General features: G+C 33.8%; 1 protein-coding gene across 4 annotated transcripts in view; it reads left to right on the top strand.

The window, feature by feature from the left end:
• CTDSPL2 (CTD small phosphatase like 2) overlaps positions 1–15,099 on the top strand; it is an 88,109-nt gene extending 73,010 nt beyond the window's left edge. For 3 of the 4 annotated variants that reach the window (XM_019725320.2, XM_074327825.1, XM_074327826.1), the window contains exons 9-13: positions 4,888–4,950; positions 5,055–5,134; positions 8,139–8,265; positions 9,479–9,574; positions 10,255–12,102. In XM_019725320.2, the coding sequence (XP_019580879.1) occupies positions 4,888–4,950; positions 5,055–5,134; positions 8,139–8,265; positions 9,479–9,574; positions 10,255–10,320 (432 nt within the window). In that variant the 3' untranslated portion in view covers positions 10,321–12,102. Of the gene's footprint in view, positions 1–4,887; positions 4,951–5,054; positions 5,135–8,138; positions 8,266–9,478; positions 9,575–10,254 lie in introns of all 4 variants that reach the window. The other variant, XM_019725319.2, reaches the window with a different exon arrangement.
• The last annotated feature ends 4,254 nt before the right edge of the window (positions 15,100–19,353 follow it).

The raw sequence follows: 19,353 nt of genomic DNA, 5'->3' as shown, positions 1-19,353 counted from the left end.
TTAAAATGACTAAAATTGAATATAAACACATCAATAGTTTGTTTATATACACAAGTATATGTATACATTTCAATTTAAAATAATACATAAGTGGCTAATTTTTACTTGAAAATTATTCTTCATAGCTACTCTTAATATACCATTTATATGAATACATTAAGCTTCACTTTATCCCACTTGGACTGTGTAAGACAATTATTTTTTAAATTTATTTCTACTTAATACAGTGTAAAGTTTTGCAGAAGCCTTTAGTTTGGAGATTTTTGTTTTTTATTGGTTCTGATGCTTTAGTATTTACCTATTCATTCCCAGATTGATCCACCTACAAAGAGATGACTGTAAAATCACCCAATAGGCTATGAAGTTGAGGCCTCCGAGGGCCTACCTGAGCAACCCTCCTTCTATGGAGAAGGTTGGGGGTTTTGTCTATATGCTCTGATATTGGTGTTAAGAAAATGTTATGTACAATTGTTGACCTATCAACTAATGCAATTCATTATTACTGTCCCTTTCCTACTGTCCCATAGTTTGAGGCCATGGGACTTGCTCTTTGAGTTAAATAAAGGTTGCCCAGTTCTGCCCCATAGAATCATACTCGTTCCATACTCATGTTCCCCTTATAACTGTCATATTTCCCTTATAACTGATTAGTTTTAAATAATACACTGGATAGTAGTAATAGCTATTTGTAGGCTCAATGTGCCAGGCACTGTTCTAGGTACTTAAATGCATTAACTTATTTAAACCTCACAACCTATGAGGTAGGTGCTGTTGTACCCATTTTAAACTGAGGTGTACAGAAGGGTTAAAAAATTGGCAGAGCCGCCTGTACACTTATGGTATCTACTAATGGTAAGATTTTTCAGTTATTTGTAGCATCTCATTCTTCACATTCCCCGGTGTTGTTAGTTTTCTACTGCTTTAAATTCTTACTGCTGATAAAGTAGATCACATTCACCAATCATTTTTTTTTTTAATTTAAAGATGCCCTTCTCTTAAGTGGGTGAGTCCCACTGAATTTACCATTTTTCTTTCCTACAAGAGTGTAGCAAATAAGTTCAAAGGATATCATGGGAAAACGATTAAAGATGTTTATTTTTGAATGTATTATGGTCATATTATCTGCTTAAAACCATTTAGAAATATTTTTCCAAAAAAGATTTTACATGTAAGAAATTTTTTTCCTTAATCATTTGCCCACAAATTGAAACGGCTATCTTTGGGCGTCTTTCTCTCTCTTTCTCTCTCTCTCTGTCTCTCCCCCTCCCCCTCCCTCTCTCTCCCTTCTTCCCTCCCTCCCTCTCCCTCCCTTCCTCTCTCTCTCTCTCTCTCTTTCTCTCTTTCTGTCTCGCCCTCTCTCTCTTTTCTATCGTCATGCTGTTAATCTGATAATGGATAAAGGTTTGGTAAACTAGCAGTCAGAATACTCAGTGTATATAATTTGACATTACATGCTTAGGCATGAATCTGAATTTAAATAAGACTATCACAAAATATAATGAATTTATAACTGGATTGCTATTTTAAGTACTATTATTAAATCTAGTCCTATTAACCATTTATGGCCTATTAGGACTATCTATATACACAATTGTCAAACATTCTCATTGTCTCAATACCAAAGTATGGGCTGTCAGGTATTGTTCATATCAAGTAGTGTTAATGTACTGTTAATGTAATATTTTCTGTTATATATTTATCACTCTTCTATATGAAATTTAAATTTTGGTAAAATCAGTCCATAATAGATGATACAAGATTAGTCCCATTATCACTATTTAGCAGATATTATTCTAATAGATTTTATTTAAAAGTTTTGCATAATGAACATATGTTCATAAATCCCTATCTTTGGGTATTAGTCAACCTTATTTAAGACATTTCTTTGTGTATTGTATTTTTATATGATAATTCTCATAGCATTATGCGTTATTTTTAAAACTATTGACTTTTCAGAATACATTTGGTTTAGTGATAGATTAAAACTATTTGTAGTGAAGACAGAACAATTGCTGTATATGTGAAGGAACATATGTATACAATACTAAAATGAAACTTTTGGCCTAATCTTACATTTGAGAGACTCCATAGTTTTGAAGAGTTGTATGTTTGAGGAAGGATGGTTGGTGAAATATTAAGTAGAGAAAGAATGTAAAAAATAGGGAATTGGCAGCTCAGAACAGGAATCTTTGTTGTTTAGGAGAAGAAAATGAAGTTAAAAACATCTGTGGAATAGTTTTTGAAGCATTTGGAGGCATGCCTAGGTGTGCATCTGTATATTAATATATCTGTGTGACCTAACACAATAAGTGATTGTAATCTCACTGTATTATACATACCTTGCAAGTGTTCTTTGTTTCCTACTGGACAATACTTAGTGCTTCTTGATTTCTAGATATCTCTGCTTTAATATATCACCCAAATGACTTAGACCCTGCCCGCCCTATGTCTCTCTTTCTGTTTTTCTTTGAGATTTTGCCTTTGCAGCACATGGCAGAACCCCATGTGGTCCCAACCCAACCCCACTTCACTGATACTTTGTACCTTTGTCACTAACCACCTCTGTTTCTGCTTAAGTTTTTTAATCCTGAAACACCTTCCTTTTCAAAAGGTGACTGTTCTGAGGGTAGGAACTTTTATAATCAACAATTAACTCTATTCTCATGGTAAGGAAACACTCTAGCAACATATTCTCCCATTTTCAGTGCCACCTTTCATCCCCAGTACACAAGCACATTTTTAAAGTAATGTCAAATTTAAGATGTATTTTATATTTAAATATAGTCAAATGCATAATGAAGTCGACCTATTCTGAAATTCACTGTATAAGAAGTTGGAAAATGACACCTTTGTACAGCATTCCACTTTTATACTTGGATAATATTGTTTAAATAGAAGTATTCCTTTACAATGGAAGTGTGTGAGTGTTCAGAGGAAACATCCCAAATTACTGAGGCCCTGCTTCTCTTCTTTTACAGTATGGAGCAAGTGATAACAGGGATATTGAAAACGTTTATACATATGCAGAAGTGAAATTTTTTTATTATTAAAGGCACGTAAGTGATAAACCTTAGCCACAAACAAAAGGCTCTGATAGTTCATGGTTTATCATCCTCCTCAAGATCAGGTAATTGAAAAAACTATTGGCAGAATTGATGGTTTGTTTTCTTTTTTCTTAACCATAACAAACCTATTTTGACAAGACCCATAGTTAATAGAAAATGATTTTGCCAGCAAAGGTAGTAATATATCTAAAATCTGTTAGTTACATGGATTGCCAAACAAATAAGGTGTGGTTTTCAACCCAGGCCACAAACTATACCAAATGTTTTAGGATGAAAATATTAAAATTAATTAGCAACTCGTTAAATTTTTTTGTACCTCATCCTTAAAGATAGTGATTGAATACTGAGGATTTTGTTGTTTTTATTTGCTAGGGGTAGGGATAGGTATCTTACTTTGTTTTTGACTAGTCAAGAAATTGAGATAAAATGTCTAATAGAACTAAAAACAAATATACTTTTATCATTCTAGCCTGTAGGTGGGGTTAGAGTGATATTATTAGCATATTAATAATTGTTTGAAATTTGTCTTCCATAAGTAATCAGTACTTAAGGAAATTCAATAGTTGTCCTTGTGTAGTCATGTAGGGTTGCCTCTCTATTTTGTCTATATTGCTTAACTTCAGGCAGTTCTATTTCACAACAGATTTTTATCAAGTACTTACTATATATTTGGCATCGTCTTATGCCCTTTGGGCTTTGGAAATACAAAGATTGATAGTACATAGTCCCTACCTCCAAGAATCCTTTGCATGATTCCTCTGTTCTGCCCTAAAACATTCCTAGAACTAGATTTTTATCATGAGGGCATTTTTATGTGGATGTGCACTGATGACAGTTAAACTCCATGAGGCCTAGATTTTGAATTTCTTGCCATCACAGATTTTTTTAATCTGGATCCAGTGAATCTGATACATAGGTGTTCTGTAGATACTTGTTGTTCATGGTAATTGAGGTTGATAATCACCTTTAAGTGGAGTACAAAATTTTATAAAATTTTATCACAAAATGAATATAATTTAAAGGAGTCAAAATCTTGTAAATCAATTTTAGTGGTTGCTCATGGCTTATATTTGTGCTTTTTGAATATTGAGGTATATTATAAGAGTTACATTAAATGTAGGCAAGAAGGCACACAGAAATAAGAAAATAATGTATATAAGGCAGTTCTTTGGGTAACTGGTGTTTCACTATTGTATTTTCTATCTCAAGTAGCCCAGTAGTGCTAATTTAGTGCTACATCTGAATCAATAAATGTAGAACAAGAAGATTGATTTCTGAAAAATTTCAGGTGTTTAAACCCACCAATCCCAACATCTCTTTCTTGAACATTGCTTACCTTAATAGAAATTTAAAATAAAGATATTCTTAGCAGGTGATTGTTGAGAAGAAATTCTGAGTAATTATTGAGGAAGGTCATTGAGACAGGTCAGCTAGAGATGGACACACAGCTTGCCTAATAATTGGATGGATGCTACCTGGCTGGAAGATGGAGCTGATTGGTGGATCAAACTCTCAGAGGGAAACCTCATATTTTTAGTTTAAATGTTTATTAAAATTATATTCCATGAAATACTATTGTACGCTGCTATTTAACTATTAAAAAGTGAAATTATCACCAATGATTATTATTAGCCTACCAAAAGGTTGTTTTAGGTGATTTTTGGTATGTGAAATATATCTGGTTGAGTGGTACTTAGGAAACTTTTTTATTTTTTTAAAATATGAACTTGCTAACATATCCAGAGTTAGGACACAACATACCTTATAAATAGTTTCTATTTTATATGTTTATTTGCTGAAGCCTATCTTTGTATTTCTTCAGGTTTATGTGAGATTAAGGCCATTCTTCAGGGAATTCCTGGAACGAATGTCTCAGATGTACGAGGTAAACATGCATAAGCTAATTACATAAGTATTTTTATTTTATTCAACGTAGTACCCATATTTAGATAATTTATAATGATTACTTCTTTTCCCCTGAATTTGTAGATCATTCTTTTTACTGCTTCTAAGAAGGTGTATGCAGACAAGTTACTGAACATACTAGACCCTAAAAAGCAACTGGTCAGGTAAATTCAATTAAGAAATAGTGGAAATGTCTGTCACACTGATCTGTGAAATTACGATGATTATAGTAATTTTCATGTCCTTTTTCAGTGGGCGGCATATATAGAGATTTCTTGGGTTGAATGGTGAAAATAAATGAACTTTTTAAGCCCCAAAACTCTTTAAAAAGAGTTCTTAAGGATATAACTCCAGACAGACGTTCTTAAATGGATACAAAGATCAAACGTATTTATTTATTGTTAACAGCTGTATCCTCACCTTTTTTGGGATTGGGGGGAGAGTGGGGTATGTGGAATTTTTCACTGTGTGCATGATGTTCTCACTTCCTTTATGTATCTGAGATAATGCATGTTATGTCACCTTTTTAATGGCATAGAGAAATAAAGTTAATTTTTAACAGAAAGGATCAAATAAAACTTGCTTTTTTCAAGAGCAAATTTATCTTCCATTGAAAGAAAATATTACATGAATCTAACTGGAAATTGCAATTGGCTTAGTCACTCAGGTTATCCTGATCTGGTCTCAGTTCTTGTGTGTGTCCTGAGCCAGCAGATGGGGTGTGTTCCTGGTTAAGTGGGGAGTGCCTTGGGTAATTTTAAAACAGTTTGAAAATTAGTCCAACTGAGGTAGTAACACTGCAGCAATCTTGCTGCATTCTGTAAGATGTAGGAGTTAATCTTTGAGTTTTTGACCAAGAGCTGAGAGAGATGCCACAAGAGGCTTATTACAGCTGTCATAGCTGAGTATTCATTTTCTTGAATACTTTCTCCCATATTATCCTAGTGAAAAATCATAAGCTCAATTGCTACTATTGATAGTACCTTTATTATTGAGTCATTGCAACTATGCTGAAAGGCTTTTCCTAATGTCCATGTTTAGGAGGTTTTCTTTCTTATAAATAGAACTATGATTTTTTTTTAAATCTAAAGGATTAAAATTTGACTTTGTCATTAGTTTCCATTTTATCTTTCATATAAGCAAATTTCACACATGCAAAATAGAAAATGTATTTTCTATTCATAAAAGTATAACTTATTACCATTTTGCCTAACTTGAACAGAAGTATACACGTGATTTTTGCTTTGATCACTTCATTCATTCTGAGGATTTTTATTCAGTACTTCCAATATTCCAGGGAACAGTGGTGAGCAACACAAGCCCTTCCCTTGGAGCTTTCATTTTACTGGAGGACAAATTGTAGTCACACAATTATATTACTACAAATTAATATCCCTCTTTTAAACTAGTTTTCTAAAATCTACATATTTGGGAGTTTAAATTTGTTTTATTACTTTTTGAAAAAAAAACAGGAAAAACTTCTTGAACAATATATTGAATTTATTAGTGTTGTAGGGAATTCTTCTGTGGTGGTGACAAGGTAGACTCAGAAATTACTATGATCTCGGAATCCCATGAGTCCAAATGCAAATTTGATGACTAGTAAAAGTAGTCTCTTTCTAAAACTGCAAATACATGCTACTGACCCTCAGATTTCTGAATAACTGGAGAGGTTTTAGTATAATCTAATGAAAGTAACTGTTGGTGCCCCCATATATATTTAGTTGTCTCTGGTCACGGGTGATTTTGCTATTGGGGAAGAAGCATCAATAGTGCCTTGCATGTACATCCAATTTCCTCATATTTAAATGTTTAAGCCATAAAGTAGAGAATCTTGTTTAGGCCCAACCAGGACCTTATTTCAAAGTAGGACTGTCTTTAAACTTTTCAGAGGTAGATAATCATTTAACTAATTAAAAGTATCCATTATAATAAGGAGGAAAGAACTGTTTAAACTACATTTTGTCTGCTTGTGAAATTCTCACTCTTTGCCATCACTACTGGCACTGATATTTTTAAGGTTGAGTTTTATTGGGGTTTTGTTATTGTTGATAGAACTATGACAGATTTTGTTGGTAGAAAATGTCCCTTTCTTGAAATTGCATGATTAAAAATACAGGTATGAGTAGGCCCTAGCTCCTGAAAATTTAGTGGGATTAAGACACAAGGAAGCCAAACTACCAAATTATTACTGTATACAAATGGAGTATTTCGAGGTGATCTGTATCAATTACTAGTAATATTCAGAGACTAATATTTTTGAGTGCTAAATGAAGATTATATAATTATTACAGTATGTATTATAAAACCTTTAATAGCTTTTTTAAATGATATAGACTTTTTCACTTTACTATCTTATCAATGGCGAAATATCAGTTTACACTGGTTATACTTAAATCTGAATTCATCATTTCAGTCCTTGTTTTTTCAAGTGCGCGCGCGCGCACACACACACACACACACACACACACACAGAGAGAGACACTATATTAAAAGAAAGATGAGCGTTTGGGAAAAGTTGAAATGATGGAATGTTTTGGCCTCCACCCCTTTTCTCAGAAACTGTAAGGGAAACTAAAAACATTTTTTAAATGCCGACACAGAAACATTCCTTCTTATATTTTCTATTCTGGCATGTACAGGGATAGGGAGGCTGTGTGGTCTTCTGGTTAGAGCAAAGGACTGGGAGCCAGGACGATCCTGGGTTCCAATGCGGGGCTAACCACTGACTTACTGTGTGACCTTGGGCAAGTCACTTGACCTCCTTGTGCCTCAGTCAACCATCTGGAAAATTGGTTAAAAAGCAGGACCTCGCTGACAACCAGATGCTGCATCTGAACTGAGCTTTCCTGGGTAAATAAATTACAAAAACAATTTACAGAGTTTTTAATCCCTCTTTATAATTTGATATAATATTTTGGGATAAACCAGAGTTCTTTAAGGCATGGTAATATTTGGTTGTAAGGTTTCAATAATTGCTAAGAATTTTAATAGTAAAACTGTACCCCAAAGCTTAGGCCCATGTTTGTATTTTAATTTCTTTTGTGAGACAAGACTAATAAGGGTTAACCTCTAAAGCCTGTGGTATGTGTATGTACATATGTTTTAGTATATGTTGTACTTTTTAGAGCTCTTTTTTTTTTAATTTGTTTTTATTTTTATGTTTAGGCACCGACTTTTTCGTGAACATTGTGTTTGTGTACAAGGAAACTATATAAAGGACTTAAATATCCTTGGAAGAGATCTTTCAAAAACTATAATAATTGACAACTCACCACAAGCCTTTGCATATCAGGTAGGAAGAGGGTGGCTAAACAGAGTGGAAGAAAAACACAATAAGGACAAATGCTGCCAAACACAATATGATGGGAGAACAGAATTTTTACTGGTGGAATTTCCATTTAGTGTCATCTTTAAAATTAGAAATGCCAAATTTGTATATTCCTTGTGGAAAAGTTTCTTTTAAATGAACTACAACATAAATAAAGGAAAATCTGAGTAGTAAATCAGAATAAGAAGGGACTATAAGATAGACATACATCATTTAATAGCATTCTTATCAGTACTTACTGTTAAATCAGTAATTTAATTGTAAACATATGTAAGAATTACAAATAACTTACCCATGTTCTTGTCTGTTTGATTTCACATTCTTCAATATTAGACTGTTTTGTGAATATATTTGTACCCTTTGTCAATGATTCTTTGAAATAGAACTTTGACTAGAGATGAGCCATCCTTGCAAGATACATTTTACATTATGAACATGTTCATGCGATATGTCTGGGATTTCCTTCACAATAAATTGGTGCAGAATGGGGATAGTGGAAATTGGGTTGGGTGTAGATGAAATTAGGTTTGCCCTTCTGTATTTCAAAATGTCCATAATAAAAAGGGGGGGGACTGCATATAGTATTGAAATATGTTCAACTTAGGTCACTACTTTTACTTGCTTGCATTTTTAATTATGTTAAGTATTTCTTCTTAGTTCCTAGATCAAATCATTTCAGTGCCCTCCATTTCAAACACTATGTTCTATGTAAATGTTTAAAGATATTTTATACTAGAGATTATTTACTATAAAAAATACAATTTGCATTCTTGTTTTTAGACTCTTCAGTGAAATAGCATTGAGTCAATTTGTTATGTTCCTACTGTTTCAGATTGTCTTGCTATTTGTTGAGAATACAAGAATGAATGGGACAGTCCCTTGTGTAAAAGTATATGCTTTCTGATACTGGTCTCTGTGTTGCCAATCTGTTGACAATACCCCTTCATTCACAATGCCTAGCACTGACTAATAGTCACTATTTTTTGAATGAATAATTTTTTTAGTTATGTTAATGCAAAACTTGTTTTAATCGATCTTTCTTGTTTAGTTTTATATACACTAAGAAGAAATTACGTTTGAAACCCCAGTTAGGCTTCGATTTCTTTATTAAGGTTTTCCAAAGTAGGCAAACTGTAGGCCAAAAAAAAAAGATTTAATGACTTATTTATCATTTTAGCTGTCTAATGGAATCCCTATAGAAAGCTGGTTTATGGATAAAAATGACAATGAACTCCTAAAATTGATTCCATTTCTGGAGAAGCTTGTAGAACTGGTAAGTATATCTTATTTATCTTTTTGTTTTTATTGCCTCAACTTTATTGAAATAAATCTTTTAAATTGCTTTACTTTATGTATACTGACTTTTTATGCTTTACTTTATGTATACTGACTTTTTAAAGTCAACGTGGTGGGAGATTAGGGCAAAGATTGAAAAGGATTATAAGCATTTCCAAACCTTACAGATTATATTAAAATACTTAACAGAATTTAAAAATTTATAGACTGAATTTTTTATTTCACTGGCCTTCCTCTTGCAAGTCACTAACTAGTTGTGTTAAATTGATTTCATTTTGCTTTTATAGTTCAGGTCTAAAATTATTGCTTATGCTACTGAAACTTTATTCTGGTAACTGTTTCCTATATCAGTGGATTAATTTTAAAACTAATGTATAAAGTAGAATTCAGTGGCTTAACGCTTTTACCTAACTTTTGGTTTGACCTCTTACTGGGTAATTATTCTTACAAAATTAAAACTTTAATGACAATTTTTTTTTTTAATCTAAATTTAAGTTAACGGCTTCTGTGTAGCACATTTATGTTTGGCAAACAAACTAATACAAGTTGTAAAATAAAAAGTGATGCATTTTTCTGCAATGTTCATAATGGTCTGGTTCATAAAGGATCATATCTTTGAAATCACGTGGCCTTTACAATGTCTTTTTCTCCACACAGAATGAAGATGTTCGACCTCACATCAGAGACAGATTTCGCTTGCATGATTTGCTGCCCCCAGATTAAGTACAAAGACTTGTCAAATCACTGAAGGGGGAGAGAATGCAGGACCCTTTTGGACTAAGACAAAACATTGCCATTACTGTTGAAATTTTGCATTTTTGTACCCCGTCTTGCTTTTCTTATCTTTGGTGCCCAATAATAATCAAGGGTTACAGAAAGAGACTTTATCTCAGATTGAATACATACAGTAGGTAGGCTAAAACAGAAGAGTCTTTAGAACTAGTGCAACTCCAGTGAAATTTTTTTATGTACAGGACATCTGCAGTTTATAAAGAATTCTGTTTCTGCCACCAGCAGTTTGACCTGTAGTCACACAGGATTTTATGATAATAACAGAGATGAAAATGGACTTTTATTTTCTCTCTGTTTGGTGCTCTAAGTGGGTTTGTAGCCACTTTTCTGTTACTTTAAGATTCTCATTTCAACAGGAATGGCCAGTAAAAGTTGTTTTATTTTTCCTGTTAAGGTTTATAACCTTTTTACATTTTTGACCTGTATTAGATTAGAATTTCATTATGCATTCCTTTTAGTTGAGGCGCTTCATAGTTTTCTGGAAATAGTCAATTTTTAGTTTTTTATTATACATTTGAATGGCCGTTTTCCTGCTTTGTCTGCCTGCATATTGTATATTTGTTTAAAAATATTCTCTACTTTTAGTCCATGTAAGTTGCATTTAGAAAGCCATGCATTTATATTTTGTTTCTGTAATATTCTACTGTAGGTGAAATCTTTTCAAAAATCAAGAGACTGGGTAGATAAGAATATATGAATGACTAATATTCAAAAGATTTAAACCATTGTGATGGCATGTGTTCCCAAATGGTAATATCTTGCAATGGCACACAGATTTAATGGATAAAGGTATACCTCAGACTTCACTGTGCTTACCAATCTTTGAGGAGAATGAGTTTAGTCACCTGTTGGGCTTGATCTGGTTACTGCTGCCTTTGGTTTCCTCCAGGAATGAAGTATTCAGCACAGTGACTCAGTATTTTTAGTTATTTTGCATGGGCTGGTAGTACCTCTGTTATGCTCTCAGTTACAATCAACTTAAAGCTCTGTGTAACAGTCTTGGTACCTTACAGTAGCTATGCATAATCCTGTGGCACAGTAAACTCCCAAGCCACCAATGCAGTTAATATGCTCTCATAGTGGTTTTCTATGCTATATGAAAATAGTCTTCAAGCCTTGGTTCTCTAATGCAGCTACCACAAGAGGTTGATATTTTTATAGTGGTGTGTAATCTCCTTTTCGGGAGGCTTTTTATGGAAGGTAGAATTTGTAAAAGTTAGTATGCTTTGCCTCTCGACTGCATTAACATGCCACAGGCTCAGACTGTTTTTGTGTAAAGGATGTCAAAGAACGGCACTTTTTCTAAAGAGAAGTTTGATATTTTGTATGCTTGTTAAGAAAGTACAGTATTGGAAATTAAAGGTGGACAACTGATAATTGAGGAGTATGTCACTTAATTTTTTATGTATATTACCTGTTTACTTGTACAACTTATTGTACAAATTACATGCAGCTTCATTTTCAAATGAATCCTTAAAATAAGGAAATCTTTTTAGGAAAACATTTAATTTTTGTATTTTTGATTTTAAAGGCATGAGTTATGTCAATTTTCAGTGTATTAATGAAGATTTTAACTTTTCATCAGGTTGAGTGTTTTCTTACTATATTATCTGTTGTGTATGTAGTTAGCATATTGTGTCACTGAACTGTTTAAAAATCTAGCATGTAGAGCAAGCCTGTTTTGTGGAAAATCCTTATTCATTAAAAAAATAATCATGGCAGGTTTTCTGCAAAAAAAAAAAAAAAAGCAGAAGCATTTGCAATTCAGAATACTGGTTTTTTTGTTTTTGTTTTAATTTAAAGAAAGGTATTTTGCTTGCAGGAAAAAATACTACAGACTCATTTTAATGAGAATCTTCGAAATGTATTTATCTTTAGGGCATCTGGGCATCTTTATGCTGTTTGTCTTCTGTCTTTCTTGAAATAAAATGTACATACGTTACCTTTACATATGCTCTTGCTCAAAATTGTGAACCTAGTTACACTTCTCCTTGCTCCCTTTTTATGCTCAAACAGCAAAACCCAAAACCTATACAAGATCTAAACTTTCAGTATGCATTGGAATTGCTGAAAGCTTTTCTGATTAAGTAAATACAGTCTCAAAGGGCTTTCCCATAACTTAAAGGGAAATGTAAACACCTTACCATTGTGCCTGTGGGCACTTTAAATAAACACCAACTTTTAATCATCTTTCATTTAGTTGTAAAGCCATTTTCAGTCCTATGCTAGGGAGACTTCCCTAAAGTCAACTGACAAATGAATCAAGCATAACAAAATTCTGTAAAGAAGTAAACTAAGGGAAATTTTGTATGGCCTGAGAAAATTTCTTGAGACCAATTTATTTTTCTTCATTAATTGACTTGTCATTTTAAATTTAATGCAAAATTTAAAATTTATAAAGAGACAACTATCCAATTTTCTTCCACTTTAATGTAATATTTATCTTCTCATTACCCTTTCTTTCTCTGTAGATGTTGTCTTAGACACTTCCATTTAGTTAAGCGGAGGTGTATATTTTATGAACTGAGATGTGCCCAGCCCCTTCAGATCACGCAGGAAACATGAACTCTTAAAAACTGACTGTAGTAAATGCAGGAGAGCTGGATACCCGATAAGACACAGCAAAAGTGACCTATATACACATTACAACTCTGAAGTACATAATTGTGGTATTTCCAGTGATAAGTGTCTGACTTTTAAGACATTCTTTTAAATATTTGTATTATTGTTAGGATGTTTTAATCAGTTGTGTTTTTTAATTACATGTAATATATGTAGCCCTAATCAGATTTATATCACCAAATTTCTCCTTGGGTCTTAAAAGAATTGATAACAATTTGAAACTAGAAATTGTTTTATATTGGCTAGTATGTATATTTATTTACCCGATGGCTTTATCTTGTTTCCCAAAATTTTGGGGTAATTTGTTGAAAGCATTTTAACTTCTATAAATGGCTATTTTCTTATAACTGTCAGTGAAAATGTATGTACATTTTTTTAAAAATATTTTTCTGGTTTGTTTGTTTTTTGTTTTTTAGGGTTAAACATAGAATGGTTTTTTTAAAAGTTCTCTTTGGCCAATGACTTTTTCAGCTAGATATTACTTTCATTCAGCCTTCTAAAGAAGTTCGTTTTTCATTGTTTTGTTCAGTCAACTTACCTGTAAAACAAGAGACTTCATCTCATCAATGAAGAAAGCATTTCATTATTCCTACAAATCTTTACAGCGAGCACAGAATTCTTCATAAGGACCAGATCTCTTCCGCGTCTTGTGTCAATCACATAAAGCTGTAACGTAAAGGACACTGAAGCCTTCATTTAATTGTACTAACAAGATGGTGTTATATAACACATCATTAGCTAGTTAAGGTTTTCTTACCTGATTTCTTTGTCTTCCTAGGTATTTATTTGTTATATCTTTTAATCTTGTGTATCTAAAATTAACTTAGTTAATAGTTACCCACCGAATAACTATGCCAAGCAACTAGGAAAGAATGTTTATTTTATTTCCCCTTATAGGGGAAGAGTGGACTGGGAACAAAAATGTATGGGCCAAAAGGCCTTAGGTTGTCATTCATTCACTTTCTTATTCCTCTCATGACCTATATTTGAGTATAGAATTTTTTCAGTGCTGATGTGCTTTTACTTTTCATGTCTTCCCGAGTTGAAAGCCTGCTAGGAACCTGTATAAAATACATTTTAAATGTTCAGAATAAGAACCACAAAATTCAGTATCTTATATTTAAATGCTACTTAAATTATTGGAATCCAAGTCTCACTCTCTAGGATACATTTTTATAAAATGTTTCTCTGTATCTTGAATTGAAATTACTTGCCCAAAGGCAAGAATTCTAGGGGATATGTGTTTTGAGAAATTTTTAAAAGGGGGATAAGAGAGCAACAAGTTTATACTTATTTACTTTATGGTTTTGATATTAGTATTTTAAAATAGTGCTTCCCAAACCTGGCTGTTCATTAGAATTACTCTGAGCTTTTCAAATACAGATTTCTGAGGCCTAGCCCCTGCAAAATTCTCTCATTGGGTCTAGAGTGAGACCTAAGAGTTTGTTTTTTAAAAGCTCTCTCCAACTGATTCTAATAGCCAAGTTCAGGAAATCACTGTTTTAAATGTGACAGTGGTTTGAGAGTAGGCAACAAAATAAGTTTACTAGACATCTCTTTGTGGTAGAGTTTTCTTTTTTTAAACTGGGACCAGATTTTACAGAACTTATTCAAGATACATGGAGGAATAATAAAGAAGATTGAGGCTACTGCTCATTATTTCTTTCATACTTTTAAGAGTTTGCATTTCTAGCACTTGGAATAGTTGATTATATTCACAGCTGAAGGACATATCCCTGAATGAGACCATTATATATATTAACTGTAAAATATTTCACTATTTTTTTATTTTATAAATCTTTGTAGAAATAAGCAATGAAATACTACTTTCATCTTTTGAAATGGGATTTTTCAAGGCAGTGTCCTTTTGGCGTTAAGGTAGGGGGGAGTTAATATTCTCTCTGCCTTTTTCCATGTGAATCAATATGAAGTCATGGACATTTAAAAATCTCAATTTAATTTCTACATATTTACTATGCAGTATAGCCATGAACAAGTAATGTAGATTTAGTTTTCTCATCTTCAAATGCCCTGATCACCCTACCTCACAGGGTTGTTGTGAGGATAAATAAAATTTTTATGGAAGCACTTTTCTTTGATGATATTTTATCAGCCATTAGAAACAATGTAATGTCTAACAAATAAGTACTCTGTTTACAAGTACACAAATTTTTTCACATTACTTTCTCTTTAGATAATCTTCAGAACAGACCTGTAAGGAACATAGAGCAAGTTACAGAGAAAGAAACAGGCTCAGAGAGGGCTGTGACCCAAGACCTCACAGCTATTCCGGGAAACTTAAATTCAGGTATCACTACAACATGCTACTTCCCAAGGCCTTGGCATTCTTGTAGAAGCATGTTTGTATATAAATACAAAGCTTTCTAAAGTTCATAAATCAATTTAGCCAACAAAGTGTTCTTATAAAGGAATATAACAACTCAGGTTATAAGCCTGTGGTACAAACTAGGCCCTAGGGTTTAACCATCTAACTTCTTTAAACTAGAAAGAAATCCCAACTTCTAAGCATGCCTCTGTATGTTACAGATAAGGAAATGTTCTAGAAAAGTGTCTTCCCAAAATCACAGGTGGAATTAGAATCTAGGTCTCTTAATTAAGTGGAATGAATGATTTTAGGGGGAATAACATTCTTGATTTCTGGAACTAGTGTGTGTAGAAGTGAAATAAAACATTTGACTAAAACCTCTGGATATAGAGGGGTTAGTTTTAAAAAGTAGAGATAAGATGGCAACAAAACTAGATTATGGTGAGCTAAATTGAGAAATTAATACTTGATGTAATGAAACAATTAAATACAAAATAACACTGGTCTCACCTCCAGTCTGTGATGACTTTTTCTCCAGCTTTATTGAGTAAAATTGACATAACATTGTGTAAGTTTAAGGTATACAATGTGATGATTTGATGTACGGATATATTGTGAAATGTTTATCACAATAAGCTTAACACATCCTTGGCCTCATGTAATTACCATTTTTTGTTATGGTGAGAACATTTTATATCTCTAGTAGCAACTTTCAAGTATACAGTACAGTATTGTTAACTATGCTACACATTAAGACCCCAGGACATTAGATCCTCATACAACTGAAAGACTTGAACATTTGACCATCTCATCATTCCCCCCACCCCTCAGCCCCTGGCTGTGATGAGACTATAAAACTATTTTCCCTAAGCTCCAAAGGAGTTTTAATGCAGGCAGGTTTGAGAGTCACTGCAGCAGGCCTTTAGAAATGACTGGATTTCAGACAAATAGTTGACTGGGGAGTACGGTTAAAAGCATAAAGTTGAGAGCCTGCAGACCTGCATTCAAGGCCGTAACTCATCCACTTACTGCACAAAGCAGTTGAGCCTGTTCATCTGTAAAATGTTGAAGCAAGACCTACCTTTCAGAATTACAAAGATGAAAAAAGTGTAAAGCAATATACAAATGACTACCAGAATGGAAATGTTAAAGCAACTAGTTCTCGTGAGTGCATGTGAAAGACACAGGGTTTTGGGAGATGTTTAAAGCTAGAGGGGGGCAGGAATGGGCAGTAGAATCAGTATGACCACAGATGTTAGGGAGAGTTCAGGAAAGACATGAGCAGTAGGGTGTATTCAAATGAAGACAAGGGATAATGGAGATGTCCCCTATGACTGCTACCATGTTTTGACGAAAATATGCTGAGGAATAAGGAAGAAATGGGTGAATAAATTGACGAGTATTGAATGGCTTGAGAAGTCCAGTAAGTAGTAGCAAGCTCATGATTTACCAAGTTAAAAGTCTCTTAGTAATGGATCAACCAAATGATCTAGAGCTTTAGTGGCTACCACATGAGCTTTAATATATTTGATGCGTGACAATATTTGTTGAAGGTAGCTATAAAGTAGCCTTCCTAATGACAGTCATTTTATAACACTGTCTTACTATGTGTTTGACACTGCACATAGAAGAGAGCAAACCTGGCACTACCCTCAAGCTTAGTCTAGCAGTGGAGACAGTATTATTGGGAAAGGGATCATGGAGAAAAATGGCTTTGAGGGCGCTAATACAATCTAGAAGTGAGGCTTGGGTTGCCTGAAGACTGTTTAATATGAGATCTGTAGAATATTGAAAGAATGTAAAGCCAGGTTTGTTTGGGGGGCGAGAGGTAAAATCAAGCGAGTAAATCATCAGATTTGTCTTAGACCCCCCTTTGGCTGCTGCATAGGCAATACCGTAATAGAGTTGGTGTGCGGGAGACCAGTTAGAATTCTGAGTTCTATAGAAGTTGACCTAATTCGCCAAGCAATGTATTTCCTTTCTCCAAGACAATAAATGGTTAATGAACTGGTTGCTAGAATCAAAATGGACAATCTGATGTCAGGAGATTGGTCAAGTCCTAAAGAGAGCATGGCTTGTCTGGTTTACTGATAGGAATAGGAAGGTACGTTAGGATTTTATGATGCTGTATAAAAGTAAGTATGGAAGAATAGGAGGTGAATGGTGACATGGTATCATTTCATTTAAGATTCTTGGGTAGGTTTTTGGGGGGATGGGGTGGTTTAAAATGGAAAAGTCATTCAATTATATAGTTGTTTATATCAAGTCATAAACCAAATCTTTTTACATGTGTAATGACTGATTTTGGTATTTTACGAGTTTTAACCTGGTTCTATTTGGAATTAAAACCTCTTCAGCCTTGTTTCATCTTTATGAAATTTTGAATCTGGTGCTTAAGGCACTTACATTTAAAAAGGAGCCATGAGCAGCTCTGCTTCATTTTTACTGTCATTTACTATCCTGTGGCTTTAATGATTAAGTTCTTGAAGGCAGAGGTTTTAATGTTAATTTGTCAACACTGATCAATTACTCTGCTCATCTGTAAAATGGGAATACTGTTAACGTGCGATTATAGAGCTCCCCTAGAAATTAACATGTGAATCACAGGTTTTAAGGACTAAAAGAAGTCCCCACCACATAGTTCTAGACAATTGTTTCCCTGCTTCCTCATTTCAAAAAGCAGCATGCACACTACTGTGAATGAATTCTCAATTTCTGTTTAAAAAATGTATCAGTGCTGCATACACATAGCATATGCATTTTTCCATAGCACCTCCAACCCCTACACCCCATTTTCAATTGCATGTGGTTTAATACCTTCAAATTAACATCCTGAGAAACTAGGATAGAACTTGGTACAGAGTAGACACTCAGTACTATTTGTTGAATAAATAAGTGAATATGCTCACATTTCAAAGTCTGAACTGTAAGTCCAGAAAATTGATTCATTCACTGCAGCCCAGAATTGAGACTCAGTGGAAGTGGTTCACATTAAACTCACAAGACACTAATTTTTAAGCCATATTTCAATTTCATTTACCGTCAGCAGGTTTCCCCCTTATAAAGCTAAATCACGATCTTCCTGCTTGGTAAGGGTAGAAAAAGAGAATGTCTATTGAAAGAATCATAATGACAAACATGAAGTCAATGGGATACTTGCGTCTCTACTAGGTATCTGCTGAAAGCCTGTAGGTTAGTTTGCCCTTTCCTCTGGAGACTGTCAAAATCTTGTTCTTTCCTATTCCTATATTTCACCTTTTTGTTAACATTTGTTTGTTTGTTTGAAGATACAAGGTAATACAGATGACTACATTACCACTTGGGAAATACAGTCTTGCTTTCCTGAGACTTCACCTTGTGGTGGCTGGTTGTACCTGGCATCCTCTTAGCTACTTATTTACTATTTCCTACTTCAGGTTACTGCGACAAAGCTTTTACAAGTAATATAATTTTTTAAAGTGTCTTTCTTTGGGACCCAGATGTATTTTCCTTTTGGGACTACCTGTCATGAAGAGAAACAATGGCCTGATGGGCAGGTTTTTCCTGGGGAAAAATATCCAGTTCTGCGTAGAAATTTATTCATGCAATCATTCAACAGTTACTGTTTCCCCAAAAATAAGACCTAGCTGAACAATCAGCTCTAATGTGTATTTTGGAGCAAAAATTAATATAAGAGCTGGTCTTACTTTACCGGAAGACCGGGCATAATATAATACTGGGTCTTATGTAAATTTTTGCTCCAAAAGACACATTAGAGCTGTTTGTTCAGCTAGGTCTTATTTTCGGGGAAACACGGTAAGTGCCTACTATTGTCAAATGCAGACTTAAATATAGCAGAGCTTAAGATCTCAAGATTTGTGGTCTTCCCTCCAGAGTGCTGTCATCAGCCACCAACTCCCAGTCCCTGAGAGTCTTGTTCCAACTTCTAAAGCCCTGGGAAAGAGTCTTTCTATTATCATTGCATTAACAACTTGCCTCAAAACTTAAGAGGCTTAAGATACCTCTCACAGATCTGT

Source organism: Rhinolophus sinicus, linkage group LG03, assembly GCF_036562045.2.
Source record: "Rhinolophus sinicus isolate RSC01 linkage group LG03, ASM3656204v1, whole genome shotgun sequence".
NCBI lineage: Eukaryota > Metazoa > Chordata > Mammalia > Chiroptera > Rhinolophidae > Rhinolophus > Rhinolophus sinicus.
The sequence above is the reverse complement of the archived record's forward strand: the minus strand, read 5'-3'. Positions and strand labels throughout refer to the sequence as shown.